At 39.8% G+C, this 18647-nt stretch overlaps 1 protein-coding gene across 1 annotated transcript; it reads right to left on the bottom strand.

The window, feature by feature from the left end:
* Positions 1–387: 387 nt before the first annotated feature.
* crabp1a (cellular retinoic acid binding protein 1a) lies at positions 388–18647 on the bottom strand. Its single transcript, XM_030731369.1, has 4 exons — positions 18292–18647; positions 14927–15105; positions 4794–4907; positions 388–768 (listed from the first exon to the last, which is right to left on the bottom strand). The coding sequence occupies exons 1-4, from the start codon at positions 18359–18361 to the stop codon at positions 718–720; spliced, it is 414 nt and encodes a 137-aa protein (XP_030587229.1). The 5' UTR covers positions 18362–18647; the 3' UTR covers positions 388–717.

Below are 18647 nucleotides of genomic sequence, written 5' to 3'. Positions count from 1 at the left end.
CTTCTTGTCCACTGCTGTGTTCTTTCACTCACAGTATGTTTATATGCCACTGTTGCATAGCCTTTCCCTCCGTGTTGGAGAGTTCTTCTTCACCATTGTTGTCATGCACTTCCTTACGGGATCGTCTGATTGCTGGGGTTCTCTCTCTAATTTCATACGGTCTTTATCTTACACTAAATTGTCTTAAGATGTCTGATGCTGTAACCCTCCCAAGTGAAGAAAACCAAATGGAAAAAACTCTATGATGAAACTCTGTAACACTAAAGATGTAGTTTAATGTAGTTTACTTATTTTTCTTGGCTTACTTACTTAATCAACAACATGTAAGCACTGCACTGAACTGTACTTTTGTCCATGCATGGTAGAAGTAGAAGAAATGAGCCCAGACACCATTTGTTCCATTTTTATTGTGTCTTCTCATTGAACATGAACATTTAATTGATGCAACTGATGACTAAATTCTACATAAACAGCTGACACCAGGATTGTATGTATGGATATGAAGATACCCAGCTACTGTACTGCAGACACAATACTCACTACCAATAACCAGATTACAGGGACATTGCTATTGGATACTATGCAGGCTTATACTTAGAGATAACACAGGATACTTCAGAAATGTGTTAGCATTTTAGCATGACAGATTGTTGTTGGGTTTAAATGAGCTGTGGCCCAAATGGGCGTCTGCCTCGGTCTGATGAAGGTTGCACCACGTCACTCCCGGACATAAATCCTTGTGCACACTACATCATCCGCCCCAAAAATCTAGAGGAGACAAAAAGATCATTTCAGCCATCTGATAGTGATTAGTAATTTTCACATTTTAAAACTGTGTGCTGTGTTGCTTCAACAAACCGTTGCATCAGAAAACCTTCCTAAAAGTCTTTCACTATCTGAAACTTGAAATGCCCACAACTTTAAAGGTAGCTTGCACTTTTTTGGCACATTATGAATCCAACAAGCACATTCGCCTAACGCACTTCAACTTTTTCACTTTGTGTGTGCACAAATAAGCGCACAAAAAACAATCTCTCTGAAAGCATGTGACTTTATCCGCTTTTCTAAGCAAACTGAGGGAATAAAAGCAAAAACTTGATGCAATGTGAACTTTTTTTTTTTTTGCCTTTACACACAGTCATGGACACCGCAAAATAGTTTGTGTTGACATGCTGGACCACTAAAATAGCAGAAAATATGTTTCTGAACCAATCTCCCATGACTGATGGTCATAAACTGTTTCCCCCAAAGTTAAAGCAAGTTTTGCGTCTCACATGAGAAATACTGATGTGTTCTCTGTACTTGTCTTACTGTTGAAGTGGAATGGGCTCATTTGGAAATAGCTTAGGTCTGCTTCTGAATGCATCCTCTGTTTATTATTATTTCATTTCATTTTCTAACTGCTGCTTTGTTTTCATGTCTAAACTCTAAGGTTATAAATTTATGCAGCATATACAGGGGCATTTCCAGGATTGTTTTAAATGGAGCGGCACAGGTGGGACCAAGAGTTAAAATCAAAGCGTTCTCTCACACCATTTAAGCAACTGTTTAAAAATGCAATGAATTAAAATTAAATGAATTTGGACAGATTGGCCACCTCAAAAAGCATGCATTAGGAGATGTAGCTACCCTGCAACAATATGGTAGCCACGCTGAGGCACAGGATTCAGTTGCAAAGTAACGCAAAATGAAGTGTGCATATGCAAATATATTTTATTCTGTGGAGGAGCAGAAGTCAAGAGCAACACGTTACACTCAGGGCTGCAGCACATGTCCTTTAATTTTTGCCCTTTTATGCATTGATATTCAAAGCGATAGATTCTTTCAAAGGCTTTAAGAATCCACTTACTTTCTCCGTAGGAAATATTCTTGCTTTGAATTTTGAACCAAGCCACAATCTGCATTGTTGGGGTATGATGGTATAAAGAGAATAGGATTATGGGGGCTTTTTTACACACTTTGAGATTTTGGCTTCACACTAAAAAAATAAACTAATCCTAAAATGTTGAGGAAATCCTTTTAACAGTCATGTACGTGTCACTACATCAGAGTCAAATTTACGCTCATCAGTCTGGGTCTACCTCACACTGCTGATGACGAAACCAAAGGAAACTTCTTAATGACTGATTTATGCACAGGCTCGAGCCCAGTCTTCTGCTCTCTGATTTCACTTCAGGATGATGCAGCTGCGAAAAGACGTCCACACAACTTCATCCCTCAAGTATTTTCAGACTAAACCAATTAAACGGATCATGCAAATCATATGGAAATGTGCCCCAGTTAAGTGCCACAGTCAGATCTTTGCTTTGTGATCCCTAGCCCTTTTCTTTCTTTCTTTTTTTTTTTTTTTTTTTTTAGAGATGCTTGAAATCTTCCAGGATCTCAGTGCTGCTTCATCACATGCTGAAAAATTAGAAAAGATTTTCTTTTATTTGTCAGTGTTTTTGTATTTTAATGCATATCTTAGCTGTGCTGTGAATTTGAGCTGATATAGTTTCCTAAATGATATCAGGATGTTTTGTTTCATTTAGAGGAGCAGTTCAAAAAGGCTTTGTGTTTTAGATGTAAAGGTAAAGTAAGTATTTGGATAAGCTGTATCATTCTGTACATTTCCCCAGTGATTTTGAAGTAAAACAGTCAAGCTTTCAGTTTCAATTCAGGAGTATAAAAGAATATTAATTACATTCACCGATTCATAGAGTGTTTGGTCTGTTTCTGTCATGGTCCCAGGTTCTCATTAGTTTGTTGAATATTGTGTTTCTTGTCTTGTTTTCCTGGTGTTCCCTGTCCCCCTGGTTTTCCATTTCTATCTTATTGTAATAACTGCTTTTCCTTGTGTCTCCTGTACATCCTTTGTGACTGTCTGCCCCGCCTTAGTAGCTTCACACATGCCTTGTTCCTACATGTCTTGTTTTTTAAGTAGCCCTCTGCTTGTGTATATAGGCTTGTCTTTCCCTTTTTTTCAGGTCGTCTATTTGTGCTTCCCTGCTCTCCTGTTAAAACTCGTATTCCTGTTTTGTGTTCCCTTTTGGACTTTGCAACAGCCACAAGTACTTTTTGTTCACTTCTTTTGTCCTGCATTTGTATCCTCGCTCAGCGTCTTTGCTCTCTCATGACAAATTAAGGAGATAAACAGTCTGGAGTTTATGCAAAAATTTTAAATATGGAGACAAAGTTAGCCGTCATCTTGGTAGATCAGCCGATGGCTCAGCGGACACCCTTCTGTGAGTCCTATCCTGTCAGATCTCCTGTGCTGTTTAAGTGGCTCAGCCTGTGTACAGTTGCTGCTACCTCTGCAAGCCACTTTGCACCCCTCATCAACTCCACCTACTCCTTTTTATGCTATTCATGCTATTTCTGACCTGAATTATGTCATGCCCACTGTGATAGATTCCTGCTCTGTTCTGGGAGCAGAGGGGCGGGGGGTGTCTTGCTGTTTTAGGTCTCACTGCATGTGAAGACGTGAAGAAGGAAGTCCCAGAACATAGCCATACCACAAAAAAGAAGTTAGTGCAGACTGAACTATTGTTTTTTTTTTAATGAAAATGGCTCTGGCAGAAGTACATTTCTAAGAGAGGGAGCTACAGTTTCACTCATTGTGCTTTGAATTTCTTTTCTTTTTTCACTCCTAGTAGGACAGTTCTTTAAGGTGATTGATGGCAAGATACACTGAGAGGCAATTTCATAGTATGAATCTATCTTTAAGCTCTACAGTAGGATGGACAAATGTGGCGCCGAGCTACTATGATTGCATAGCAGCATGCGAGGACATGCGAGGTGAGAAGAGCTGAGAAATAGAGCTGAGAAACACGCAGCTGCTGTCACAGCTCAGCAAGCTCCCTCTCCATGAGTGTGTGAAAGCCTCAGCTCCTCCAGGGCAGCAGGGACAACGTGTCACCAGAGGGGCAAGCGCTGTAACACATTTTGCTTTTATCACCTCAAGAAGAATTCATATATTCTGCCTTCTCAGCTCGTCAGTCCAAGCAATGAGGAGCTTCCAGCAAAATGCAATTTAGACGCTGAGGGTTTGATTAAAGCTGTTTCTCCTCTTCTTACTAGTGCTTGATTCTGGCCTGTAACATAAAGCTATGCAAACATTCTGTGATGACCTTTTCGTCATCTGAACCTTCCATATTGTTTCAAGCTTTTGCTTTTTGGACATTCATTTTATAAGAACAACAGAGCTGAGTGTGGGAGCGCTGAACACTGAGAAGAGAAAGCTGTTGAGTCCCTGAGAACCGCTCGTCCAGCGCGTTGCTCTGCTCCCCTGCACATCATTTGAGGGGCTTAAGACCCATTGACTCCTGCCCATATTAATCTGGCTAAATACAGGGGGTATTACTGCAATGTCAGCGTAGCAGCCCCTCTTGTTCTCTTTTCACATCTCTCTGTGGGGTAGATGAAAGCTTGCCTCCTTGGGAAACAGCCTCTCTCATTTCCTTTATGGATGAATCTCCAGGGTGACTTCATACACTCACTGCCTCGTTTTATTAACCATTTCTCAAACGGAGTACACTAGCTGCTCGAGAGGCACATCTTAATGCATCTGATGTCTTCTGGGTCTCCATGAGAACAGGCCACGAAACAGACAAACCATACAGATCCTGCTCTCTGTCTGCTTAAAGTAACATTTTGCTACGAGCGTTCCTAACTTCTTTGTCTTTCTCTTCATTTAGCCCAGCCTTTTCTGCTTTTGTGCAAGAAGAGGGCTTTCTTTTTTTCTTCTAAGCAGCAGCAGCTGTAATCTGTCAGGAGGCTTTCGGTGAGAAGATGACTTATTGGTGTGCGCTCACCAGTATGAGCTCATCTCCATTCAGCTCTCGGGTCCAGTAGGTCTTGGGGCCGTCACCATCCACCAGAGTCTGCTGACAATGAATTTTGTTCTCTGACTCCCAGGTGGCGAGGCTCTGGGAAGAGAAGGACGAAAAGGCAGGAGGGTCAGCGTGATTGTCTGGAAGATATATATTCATGTAACCCTTTTACACTGTTTCAGGAGGTGCAATGAGATCACTTCCCAAACAGCGCTTTTTCAAATTATACTCATAATGCATGTCTGCAAGTTATGTTAAGTTATATTACTCATAATCATAGCTGCCTCACGATCATCTATTTTATTCTAAATGAGAGCATAAGTTAAAAAATGAGCTGCATTGAACAAGATTTGAAACTAACACCTGAAACCATAAATACATAAGGAAAATCTTTATTCACATTTCATAAATGAAGGGAGCAGAAGGGACATTGTCTCACAGACTTCTACACAACAGAACGTCTGAGAAGTCGTCATTTGAAAGAAATGCAGGATTTCAGGAAGCTGAGACATTAAATTATACTCTTTAAGAAAAACTCTTTATTAAATTTTATTGCTATTTCATGTATTTAAAAATTACAAGAAAATTCTCTAAAATTTAAAGGAAAAATTCTGTTAAATTACACTGTAAAAAATTTGTATCATTGACATATCTGCTGGTTTAATGGAGTTAAGCTGTAAGGTATGCAGTTTAGCACAAAGACTAGAAACTCAGTGTACCACCATCTCTACTATAACACCTCATTTTATTTCTCTAATGCATTCTTTAATCAAACTTCCCCAAATTTCTCACTCAATACCTAAATAAAAATATTAGATTATTTGTCTCATTGTTGTCTGACTCTGATTTGCTCCTTCTCTGTACAGCCTCATTTTTCATTACATTGTAACAAATTAACCAAGTGATCTCACTCCAAAGCCTGGAACTGTCGCAGCATTATCCAAGACAACATTTAAATAAAACAAAGTAAAAATCTGGCCAGCCTTGCAATATCTTTTTTTTGTTTTTGTTTTTTAATAATTTCTCATATAGTGACATATTTGTGTCCCTTGCAGGATCATTTGTTTGATAATTTGTGCTATTTTGTAATTTTAAAAAAGAGCACCAGTGCTCTGATTTGAATTCAGCGGTAGTCTCGGTTTCTCAGAGGCAAATGTTAATCAACATATCAAAGGTAGCCAAAGCCAGCACAGATCCCTGCGGGCTGCCGTCCACAGTCTTTGCCAGGCTGAAGAACAGCAGGGCTTTCTTCCAGCATTCCTTCAATTTATCAGCCATGACAGCGAGGCTGGTACAGTTTTCACCTTGTGACTCTGTGTGTGTCAATGGAAAGTCTTGGAGAGATTTCCTGTAGTGGGATCTATACCACAAAGACAGTTTGAGTCCTTTTTAAGGTCTTCATAGGTTTATATCTGTGGATAGATTCTACCAAACATCGCGTACAGTCACATACTACAGCTGCGCTGCTGACATAAGAAGTAATGGTTCAAATTCAAAGTTGGGTGTTGTCAAATGTTGAGACCCTGCGGAAAGATTGTCTGCTGCTTTCTTTCTTTTGCTCATTCTTAGTTTTTCACAGTTTTTACTCTTGTCTTCACTTTTTTGCTCTTTGAAAGTCTTTTCTTCACTTTCTTTTGCTTTTTGTTTTTGCCCTTTTTCTTCACTTTTTCCTTCACTAATTTTTTTCTTTCATTTTTGCGTTTTTCTTCACTCTTTTTCACTTTCTTCCACTCAGTTCTTCCCTCTTTCATGCTCTCTTGTTGGTTCTTTCACTCTTTTTTTTTACTTTCTTTTCTTAGCTCTTTTTTTTAATGCACCTTGTTTCAAGTTTTTTGCTCTTTCTCTTTTTCTTCATTTCTTTGGCCCTTTCATTTTTTCACTCTTTTCTTTTTCTTTACTCTATTTCGCACTTTCTTTCAATCTTTCGTTCTTTTACTCTTTCATTAGCTTTTTATTTCGCTCTCTGTTTTTCATTCTTTCTTTTGCATAACCCATAGAGGTACCTGAGTGTCAGTCTCAGCTCTGATATGGAAGGATTTTTTCACAGTCTCAGATAAATTTTCATGCTTATGTAAACACATTTGTGACCAAGACAAATTCACTTTGTCCACAGCATGTGTTTCACCTTTTCCTCTGTTTTCTGTAGTGTTTTACTTATCAGAAAATCTCCCGTCTTTCCTTTGCCTTTCATCTCTCATGTCTTACCAGATGCAAACAGTATGCTGGGAAGTGGGGGAAAACATCTCATTTCCTGCTCGGTTTAAAGTTTTATGCTGGATTTTTTTGAGATTTCTTTCAGAGCCTAAAATAACACTCAGCTTTCTCTCATCACTTCCTACAGTTTGCAGTTTGATCACATTGTCGCTCTAGCAGCAGTGTTTATTCTTTGCAGCAGCTACCAAGGTACAAAAGGTGCATCTGGGTGGTAAGGACAGGGCAGAAGTGCCACTTTTTTTGAATAACCATTTAAATCTGAGTGCTACAAAAAAGATCACAGATCTCAAAAAAAATAAAAATAAAAAATCACAGATGAATGGTCATTGACCATTTCGTTCATCTAATATGTGTCTTGCCAATTTTTTTCATTGTTTCAGAATAACTTTTGGGGGCATATTTTCCATTATCCCATGATAATTTTATTAAAGATCCATTAAAATATGCAAATGTATACACATTAAAGGGGAAGACAGAGAAGAAAAAATACTGTTGATTATTAAAATCCAGTAACTTAATTTAGTGTCCTTGAATGAATATCTCAGTGTAAACCTAAGTACTGCATCATTTTCTTTCTTTCTTTCTTTCTGGACTAAAGGATAAATGGTCTGCACTTACAAAGCGATTTTTATCGTTAGCTGGTTTTACAGTGTGTTTATTTTTCACACACATGCATACCATCATCAGCAGAGCTGCCATGCAATAAAGGGGTCTGCTAATATTTAATATTTATCCTCAAATATTTATTATCATTGAAAAAAATTCCCCATAAGCTCTGAACATTCTGCCTATTCAGACAAAAATACAGTCCCAGAGTTTTCAAAATAAAACTGGGTCAGTTATGTTTCTAAAAGTTTTAAAGGTTTAAGGGCTAAAACTTTAGAGTAGTGTGGATGTATTAATATGGACAAAACCAAGTTATGGCGATGTAAGAAGTTATACCTTTTTTTGCCATCAAAGTAGCTGCAAAAAACATATAATGGCTGTTTATTTGTGTGAGAATTTGGAAAGTAAACCTTCTTTTGTTTCATAAAGACTATTACCTGTGGACATAAAGTAATGGGGAGAGCACAATGAATGACAAAGACAATAGAAAATGACCACAAAAAAAAAAAATCTCCTGTCTGGCACGGTGTGAAGCACTGAATTTTGATGTGCCTGTCACTCGCCTCAGGCCTGTTCCTGCCGCTCTGTGAAATGACTCACTGTCAGAAGCAAGAAAATCACATTTGAACTTCAGCCCCACTGGTATCCATTTACACCGAACTCTAAAAGGCTGGTGGTCTTCATGAAAGGATTATAGATAAGTATTACCTCCATCAACATAATCACTTTCACTGTGTCAGAATTTTTCAAGAACTTTAAGTGGATATTATGACTGCAGCAATTCATGGAACCTGTGTGCTCATGGCTTTCTGTGTAACCCCATAGGTAAAAGTCTGTCTTTATAGACTATAAGTCCCCAGAAGAGCTGCTCTTTGCAATGTTGGGCTCAAATGACAAAATGCAGCACCACAGATGATGTTTTATATTACCAAATGCAAAAACCACCAGAGCAGGCACAATATCACCTGCCTCTCCAATAAAGGTCATCTCCTTACACTTTCACTGTCACCTCTGCCGCTGACATGAAACTCCTTATCAGTTACTACCCTGGAAGTGGGAAGGGGCCATCTGAGCCCACCGCACTCACACAGATTAACCAGAGCTTTTTAACCTTGCGGTGGCATTAATCGGCCCTCTGCTCTTCACAAGGCACAGATCAGTGTATAATCCTCTTAACCACTGGAGCAGCGAAGCCTCGGGCTAAAACCAACTTAGGGCTCCTCTGCCAACCTGCTCCACCTGAAACCACGCCAACACTCATACTCTCCTGCTCGCCCCTGTGGCACATGTGCCAGGGTCAGTGGGTACTGCCGCCTGCAGGTTTTGCTCTAGTCTTGTGTAATAATCGCCGCACATGGGTACAGCAGGCTTGCTGCCAACCACTAACACTTCAGCTTTACCTTGAAATGTGCAGCTCAGATCAGTTTAAAATGATTAAAATCATTGAGTTAATTGTTTTATTGTGTTTTAAATGAAACAGTGACTCTGTGGTGTATTTTAGCACCTTTCAGCTCCCTACAACTTTACTGTTTTGATTTAAAGGCTTGTTAATCTCAGTTGACCAGCTATTGTGAGCCAAAAAGGGCAGTAAAACCCTGCCAGGAATAAATGGCAGAGAGGTTGGTGGTAATAATGGTCCATTTAAGTGTTTAATACACAGACAGGTTTCTCAAGAGTAAGTGTGAAATATGTATAAGATTGGGTGCATATTGGAAATAAAATGAAATGCAGTTTAATTTATCAATCCCCAAATCACAACAACAGTCTTCTCAAGGCACTTTATATTGTAAGGTAAAGGCCATACAATAATACAGAGAAAACTCCAACAATCAAGCAACCCCTATGAGCAAGCACTTGGCAACAGCGGGAAGGAAAAACTCCCTTTTAACAGGACACCATCTGCTCCAACCAGTTAGAGATGAGGGGAGGGAGACAGAAGAAAAGACATGCTATGGAAGAACGCCAGAGAGTAATAATAACTAACGATTAAATGCAGAGTTGGTGTAAAACACAGAGAGAGTGAAAAGAGGTGAGTGAAGAAGAAATACTAGGCCTATTGCAGCATAACTAAGGGAGGGTTCAGGTTCGCCTGATCCAGCCCTAACTATAAACTTTATCAAAAAGGAAAGTTTTCAGCCTAATCTTAAAAATAGAGAGGGTGTCTGTCTCCTGAATCCAAGCTGGCAGCTGGTTCCACAGAAGAGGGGCCTGAAAGCTGAAGGCTCTGCCTCCCATTCTACTCTTAAGTATCTGAGGAACCACAAGTAAGCCAGCAGTCTGAGAGCGAAGGGCTGTGTTAAGTGCTATGAGGTCTTTAAAATAAAATGGGGCCTGATTATTCAAGACCTTGTTTGTGAGAAGAAGGATTTTAAATAAATTTCTGGATTTAACAGGGAGCCAATGAATTGAAGCCAATATGGGAGAAATCTGCTCTCTCTTTCTAGTCCCTGTCAGTACTCTAGATGCAGCATTTTGAATCAGCTGAAGGCTTTTCAGGGAGCTTTTAGGACAACCTGATAATAATGAATTACAATAGTCCAGCCTGGAAGTAATAAGTGCATGAATTAGCTTTTCAGCGTCACTCTGAGAAAGGATGTTTCTAATTTTAAAAATATTGTGCAAATGCAAAAAAGCAGTCCTACATATTTGTTTAATATGTGCACCAAAGGACATATCCTGGTCAAAAATGACTCCAAGATGCCTTACTGGAGGCCAAGGAAAGTAAGTATCTGGTTAGACACCATGTTTCTAAGTTTTGTAGGGCCGAGTACAATAATCTCAGTTTTATCTGAATTTAGAAGCAGGAAATGAAGACATTCCTGCAGTTTAACTAATTGATGTGTATCATCTGGCTTCATGGATAGATAAAGCTGGGTATCATCTGCATAACAATGAAAACATATGCAATGTCTTCTGATAATACTGCCTAAGGGACCCTGTGGAATTCCGTAATTAACTTTAGTGTGTTAAGAAGAATTCCCATTTACATGAATAAATTGGAGTGTCTTAGATCTGTAAATAGGCAGCTGCTAAAAAATTCTCTGTAGCAACTGATACCATGATAACATCTACGGTAAATAATGTTTTAAATATCAGCTGCCCGTGAGTGTCTGGTCCTTGTTCAGCACTGTTTGCATAACCATTAATTAGTGGCTGAACTCCGTCCAACACTGAGGTTGTTGTCACTTTGTTCCTCTGTAAAATTGTCCAACTGTTCTGCAACCATCTCCTCTTTTTTTCACTTGTTTCAGGTGCTCTTTGCTCTCAGAAGAGAAACACAAGAGCAGTTTTTAATGATTATTTATATTTTAATTTAAAGGCTGGACAAAGAAAGGCTTGTTTTGCATGTGCATATTCCTCACACTCTAGCGCCTATGAGGCAGAAGTGTTCAAAAGCTACACGACATACTATAATAAAAGTTTGATTAAGCCAAACGCAATGAATGCAAACCCCTTTCTGTTCTGATAAAAGCTGACAGCCAATTGAATTTGCAGACATTTTTACATTCAAATCCAGAGTCATGCTCACCTCTGCCTTTTACCTTTTAACTGTAATTCAAAAAGCATTTTGCCTGCAAATGCTGTGACGCTGATGCACTAAGCCAAGCAACTGGAGGTGAGAAATGTGTGATGGCAACTTGACTTGTCGGCTTCCTAGCAGAGACACTGAGCGCCGTCTAGCCTTGCCCCAGGGCTCAGACAGAAGGAGCCACGCTGTCTCCTGGGATCTGAAATGGGTTATGTCTGCTCCCCGGACTGCAACATGTAGCTCAAACCATAAAATGAAAGCTAAAGACAAGAAGTCTGTGTGTCACATGTAATCTGGTGAGTGCAGCTAAAGCATTCATATATTATCTGCAGTGATACAGACAGAGAAATACACTGTGGTTTATGATTAATACACACCCTATCTCCAATTTCTCAGGCTTTTGGCTGAATTGTAATGATTTAATTTAGCGCATACATGCAATTACACATTTTTCCTTTCCGTGTGCAGGATTTCTTCTCCACAAACATGAATATCACTGTGTCCTGTTGCCCAGGAATTTTTCAGGATGTTAACTTTTCCATTACGGATTTGAAAATGGAACCAGACAGCTGTCTGGCCTTTTGGAAGAGAAACCTGGCAGGGAAATGATATAATACAGGATAATTAGAAGCAGCCTGAAAACTGTGAAAGACGCTACTGAACCTGAACGATGGTCAATCCTAACAAAAAGAGATTTCTAAGCTACTTCAGTCCCTCATTGATGAAGGCATGTCATGTGTTATGCTCATTTTTTTTTATAAGTCTTGCAGTGGCTGCGAATATTATCATGAACAGAATTTCAAACAGTTCAGTTCAGTGTATGTACAGTGCAAGTAATCCCCGTGAGCCAAAAGATTAGACTTTAGACTCCTCTAAAGCTTTAGTTTCTACTCGTGGCTCTGTATGATGTTAAAGGGCATCAGTATTCCTAATATGGTTTAAAACTTCTAAGAAGGGCAGCCAATTCGAGGAAAGTTGTCTCAAAAACAGAGGAGCTAAAAGTTTGAATATATGACAGGATCTTATCAAGAGCTTTTCAAAATGTTTTAAAAAATATGATTCATCTCCAAATTCATGTATAGGCTAGAGAAGGTAGACAAGATTCTCCATCTCGCATCTGTTATGTAACTCTCTGCACTGCAATACTTTATTCACGTGGGTGAATATACTGCAGCACAGCTCTCTCTTATTCCAAACTTACTTTTTTTCCTGGCTCTTATAGCAGGGTGACAGTTTACTGCCAGATACCAAATCCCTCCTAGCTGCAGGATTTCTGCTGTGTCGCTCTATATTCTTGTTGAACACAAAGAAACGTAAGAGTGACTGTCTTCCTTATAAAATACTGGTTGCAAATCTGCATGTGTGTGAAAAAAACATTTAGTCGTGTTAAGCTGTATGTTAATGTCCTCAAAACACTTCAACTCATCTCAAATCGAGACTTTATGGGTTTTTCACAAATGGCACATTTTCTATCAGCAAGATCTTAAAATACTCTCCCTGTTACACTGAATAGTTTTGATATTTATTATAAGCCCAAAAAGGACAAGAAGAGTTATTGTATTGTATTGTATTGTATTGTATTGTATTGTATTGTATTGTATTGTATTGTATTGTATTGTATTATATTATATTATATTATATTATATTATATTATATTATATTATATTATATTATATTATATTATATTATATTATATTATATTATATTATATTATATTATGCATGGATCAGTCTGCGACCTCCAGATCACCAGCAAGATCCCCCTATACAGAACAGACCAGGCATCAGTGACAGCAGAAGTCAGAAACAGCATGAAAGGAGGAGGTGGGTCGCAAAGCAGTTTGCAGATGTGCAGTAATTGTGGGCAGCTGAGCCATCTGTTGATATTAAACTTATTTCTATCAGCTGGGACCACGTGTAAAACACCGGGAAAACGTAAACGTCAACCACTTACATAGGTTACATCGTAGGTTCTACAAAGATTCACTGCATAAGTCTAAATCAGGCCTTAAACTGTATATTTAACATTATGTTTAACTGATCCCTTTATGCACTTTTGTCATATGTGTGCATTTGCAGATGCAAATGCTTAAATGCTTAAATGCTTCAAGTTCCCTTTTCTTCCTTCTTTCACACACACACAGTAACAAACATAAAGAAGAAAAAGCTCAAGGCCTCCGCTTACAATGCATTGACATTATCCCTGTAATGTCAGGAAATGGTAAGTAAAGCAATTAATTTTCAATTAGGTAATCTGTAGATGAGTGCAGCCGATCATATGAGATCATTTGATTCCTTGACGCACAGACACAGGTGGAGCTCAGCTTCGAAAAGGTCATAAAAATCTGTTTTCACATGTGCCTTATCAGGCTTAATCGATCCCCCTCTTCCTCTTTATCTAATTGTGTATCCTCCGCATTTACTTCATAGATGATGTAAAGGCATCATTGTTCAGATCATATCGGGAAATGTCTCTAGGAGACCAGTTCTCTGTCATTACAAGCAGCAGAATACAGCTGCTCTTTCAGGATGTCTACATTTTCAGATTGTTGTAATTCTGAATTACACTAAGTGGTTGTTGATTTAGCGGGATCTGTTATTAAATCTAATAATATATATATATATATATATATATATATATATATATATATATATATATATATATATATATATATATATATAGCATATATGTGTGTGTGTGAGTGCCTGTGTCAGAGCTTTAGTTGCTTTTGAGGATGAAAGAGTCCCCCCTCAGGGACTGAAGAGGTTCAGAAAGAAACTCTCGCCAAGCTGCCGTTATTCTCAGACGTGAGCGTGATACCAATAAATGGGACTTTCTCATTCAGCCCTTGAAACAATAGCACTGAAACAGCTTTGAAGGCCTTGAATACAGAAAGAATCACCAGAAGTACAAATAATGTAAACAGAATAAAGCATATAGTTGATCAAATGCGACATCTGTAGATATTTGAATTATGTCAACCACAGTTTAATGCCAGTCAAATGTTGAGGTAAAAACAAATGTAGCTGAAAAAGAAAAGAAAAGAATGCATAATTGTGTGTATATTTCACAGCTTTTCATTAAATAAATACAATACCCATGCTGTGGGGATGCCGACTGAAGACCTCATTATAGAGGCCAAGACTCCACACACATCAGTATTAACACAAACTCTTAACTTGATCTGTATAAAAGGCTCAACCCAGCTTTGATTAACTCTCAGACATTTTGTTAGCAGTTCAGAGATCAGAGTGAAGTGATTTGAATCATGCCCACCACACCCTGACCCCGACACTTAAACTAACACCAATTTAAAATTTTAAAAAAGGACACGTGCATCTCATTATGTGCATCTCAAGAGGCTCATGCTAGGGACACGATATAAAGGGACACCTTCCTTTTGGTGGCTGTAGACAGTAGAAAGAAAAAATTTCTCCATTAACTTCTCACAACAAGGTTTTTGGAGGGTTTTAAGTATTTGTGCTTTCTGAAAGAGGCATTGCTGCTGAATTTTTTCCAATGGATTTTTTAAATAAACAAGCTTCAAGAGCCTGAGAAACAAACTTGAGCTTGTCATGATGGCATAAAAATATGCCAATAAAAAACTAAACTAAGCCAAAAATAATATCTAGTGAACACAAAGGCAAGCTTTCTTTAGCTGTTAGTTTTACTCTTTATTCTGCACTACATTTAACTTAATTTTGCCACTTGAAGTTTACCGCTATATATATTTTTTGATCCAGTGAAACCCGCTCAGCAATTTTACCTTGCATTTTCGTCCATCCACCGTCTCCTCATTAAACTCTTCACCGATGCGGAAGTTGATTTCGGTGGTGCGCACACTGGTGGAGGTTTTGATGTAGAACTGCTCCCCGTCCTGACGGATCTCGACATGAGGGTTGGAGGCCGCTGCCACGGCCACCTTCCTCAGCATGGCGTTCACACCTGATTGGACACGACCCAAACCAGGCCAACAAGCGGGAAAAACAAAGGTCAATCTCATTATTATTGTTGGGTTATTTACTGCTTTATAGTTTCAGAGGTTGCTGTTCATTAAGTGAACCCATTATTGCTCATTTCCAACTTATTTTACTCTTGGGCTGTAGGATAGTCTGAAGTCTGACCTGACAGTGAGGTTGAAGATGGCATGAGACTGACCATCATTCAACTCCAAAACACGCCCATCAGCAGCCATCAAGGGGAGAAATATGGATGTCAGAAATGGTGAGACTGGATGACCTCCTTGCCCAAGGAATGAGCAACCCCACATGGCTGCCAATGTGGTGCAACCAGGGCCAAGAGAACTTAGTGTTACTCATGTGCAGGACATCAGCTCTGATTCTGAGCTTTTCATCCCAGATGCCATTAAGAAGATCAGGAGGTGTCTCTGATCTAAATTCTCTTGTAGGTCCAGTAGCAGCAACATGAAGAACTGCCATGTGTGTGAGCCCACCGTGGACAGGGAGATTTACAACATATTGATGTGCTTAGCTTATTATTTAAACTGTGTTCATTAAAGTTTGATTCAATTCAATTTTATTTATATAGCACTAAATCACAACAAACAGTCGCCTCAAGGCACTTTATATTGTAAGGTAAAGACCCTACAATAATACAGAGAAAACCCAACAGTCAAAACGACCCCCTGTGACCCCCACTTGGCGACGGTGGGAAGGAAAAACCCTCTTTTAACAGGAGGAAACCTCCAGCAGAACCAGGCTCAGGGAGGGGCAGCCATCTGCTGCTGAGGGAAGAGAGACAGGACAATGGAAGAGAGGAAAGAAAAAGAAAAAGGCAATGTTTTGCTTCTTTCTGGTCACAAGGACAGGCCAACAAGAGGCATAAATATCTTAGTACACTCTTGAAAAAAAAACTGTACCTACAAAAGACAGATTAGTTAAAAAGAAAATACGATCATAAGTCAGAAATGGCCACATTTGTATGTGACAAAAGGAAGGGGGAAAACAACTTCCAGTTTACCCTCAATTCTACCCAGATATAGTTTTCTCCATGCTTGCACGTCAGTTTCTATCAGCTTACAACATTAAATATAGTGAGACAAGCTGGCTGCAGGTCTCCTCGTATTGGTTTGGGTTTGCATCCAAACAAGCTTGAATTTTAACCAAGAATGACAGCAATGTATTTGTTCCTGAGTGAAAACACAATAAATGCTCTGTGGCGCTGACAGAGACCTCAACTATTTCACAAAACTGGGAGAAATCTGTGGAATCTTTGGCACTGAAATCACTGTGAGGGATTATCCAGCCATGTCTGGGAGGAAAGGAAGCAAACTCTCGAGGACGTTGTGTTGACTTTCTCCTTTTGTTTGATGGTTGCAAAAGTGGTGATCCTGCACGTGGCTCAACCCGGGCGTGTGACAAGTCTTTGGCATGCCTGGTTTGAGTCCGCAAGGCCATCTGGCCTTATGTCCTGCCAAAATCCTGGCTTTTTTATGTCTCTGTGCCCTTTCCTACCAACAGGCGATTTACAGTTCAATTCATAGACAGTTTATGACTTTATGACAACATCGTGTTTCATTTACAAATCCCTAATTAGTTTAGATCATCCTATCCCAAAACCGCTGTGTTAACACCCAGGATTAAAAACCCAAATTTGACAGCTTACTCGACCCCACCCATGATCCAAGGAGATCACACCATGTGTTTTCTTAGCATTAAATATGCATGAGCATCAGTGAGCCAAGCAGGCTGTCCTCATGTCTAAAAAGATGACATTTTCTCTGAATTTAATTTGCACATATGTTTCAGATTTTTTTGTTTTCCTTCCTGACTACCGATGTTACATATGGCCTTTAGAAAGGAGCCCGAGGTCATGAAACCAAGCCCACAGTGCAGCTGGAAAAGATAAGTTCCTGAAATGACAATAAGCAATTGTCTAAAGTGTCTACTTAGCGTTCACAACATGCTTTGGACACAAGGTTGCACAGATCGGCTCTGTTCACTCTGCACGTAACGGTCAACTCCATCTGTAGGGAAACCTCGGAGTCAGCAGATAATTATAAAGATGTTGACGGAAAGTGGCCGCCTGCAGCACTGGAATCCACATTAGTTGCCCATCACAGCCCTCTCTCATTGACCGGGCCCTTATGTAAGAGCTAACGGGTCATGTGCTGTGGCAGATGTTAACGTGTTCGTGAATGGATGAGATGCTAAACTAGCGGAGTGACTGATTCCCCCCTTGGACTTAAGACCAAATCAGCTGGTGCTGCCTTGTGAATGTCAAAAACAAAATAAGAGAAGGGGTGGTGGGGGTGCTGAAGACGTACTGAACTACTTTGGTGAGCTTTCAAAGGAATATCAGTCTTTGAAGACCTCAATTTAGAGACTCCCATATAAAGAGAGACTTGGAAAGATTAAAAGAAAAGGCTGATATTAATCTATATTTTTCCACAGTTCTTGTAAACACTAAAACCAATATTCCCATTTTAACCTGGATGATTTTTTTCTCTCCTAAAACTGAAAGTATTTTGGTGTCACGAGTTCTGGAGACTTCCTGGAACCTCTCTGTGCACTCACAGTGGATCTTCTCCCTGAAGGGTTCTACATTATTCTAAAGACAGCCGGCCCTTTGCCGTGCCCTGTCTGCTTCAGCGCTGCCAGCGTGACGAAACGCTGCAACACAATTGAATGACCCAGTTACTCTGGTCTAAACCTAAACCATCACAACCATCAGTTATGCTTAAGAAGGGTGAAAAGGAAGGGTGAAAAAAAGAGTGAAAAAAAAAAACCCCCAAAAAGAACAGAGGCAAGAGAAAACACTGGGCTCCAGAGACCTCCCCTGGCATTAATGCATGCCCTACTTAAATACTTAACATGAATAATGTTGTGCCCCCCCCATGTAACAATACCACGTCTGTTTAGGGTGGAATTTAGCATCCACTGTTTCTTATCTGCCGTAAAGCCAAGGGATTTCCCTGCAGCAGCATCTCTCCGATCTCTGCCTCCTGTTCCCAGGGAGCTTCTCCGAACAGTATGATGTTTTTGGAAGTCAGGCATGCCATTCCCAAAGAACAAGAAAAGCCTTTTCCTATATGGACATGATGGATAGTCAGCCTCATGCAGGGATGTAACTCTGGCTATGGAGGTAGAGGCGGGGAAAGAGAGGGCTTACCTAAAGCTTTGAGAAGTTCATCAAAATTCTCACTCCTCTTCATCTTCCAGGTGCCGGCAAAGTTAGGCATGTCTGCTGAGGCTGAGGCTGAGTGCAAGGGCTGCAGAAAGAACCTGTTCCACGCTCTGATGTCTCTCCTCTCTCTCTCCTCTGTCTGTCTCTCTCTCTCTTTGACTCTTTCTCACCCTCCTTCTCCTTCGCTGCTCTCCCGTGTCCCCTGCTCTGGGCTCAGCCTCCCGTTCACACTGTTACACCCAATTGCTTCTGTTTCTTTATTCACATGGAGGGACACACACACACGCGCATACACTCTGCTGCTTTTTTCATCTGTGTGTCTCAGTGTGCTGGGTGCAATC

This window comes from Archocentrus centrarchus, chromosome 6, assembly GCF_007364275.1.
Source record: "Archocentrus centrarchus isolate MPI-CPG fArcCen1 chromosome 6, fArcCen1, whole genome shotgun sequence".
Taxonomy (NCBI): Eukaryota; Metazoa; Chordata; class Actinopteri; order Cichliformes; family Cichlidae; genus Archocentrus; species Archocentrus centrarchus.
The sequence above is the reverse complement of the archived record's forward strand: the minus strand, read 5'-3'. Positions and strand labels throughout refer to the sequence as shown.

Bases quoted from the DNA above. Each gene is read 5' to 3' on its own strand.
- crabp1a (XM_030731369.1), bottom strand. From the start codon at position 18,361: ATGCCTAACTTTGCCGGCACCTGGAAGATGAAGAGGAGTGAGAATTTT. The intron at 15,106-18,291 runs GTAAGCCCTCTC...GTGTCCAATCAG, and splicing joins TGAACTTCTCAAAGCTTTAG to GTGTGAACGCCATGCTGAGG. The intron at 769-4,793 runs GTGAGCGCACAC...TGTCTCCTCTAG, and splicing joins ATGGAGATGAGCTCATACTG to ATTTTTGGGGCGGATGATGT.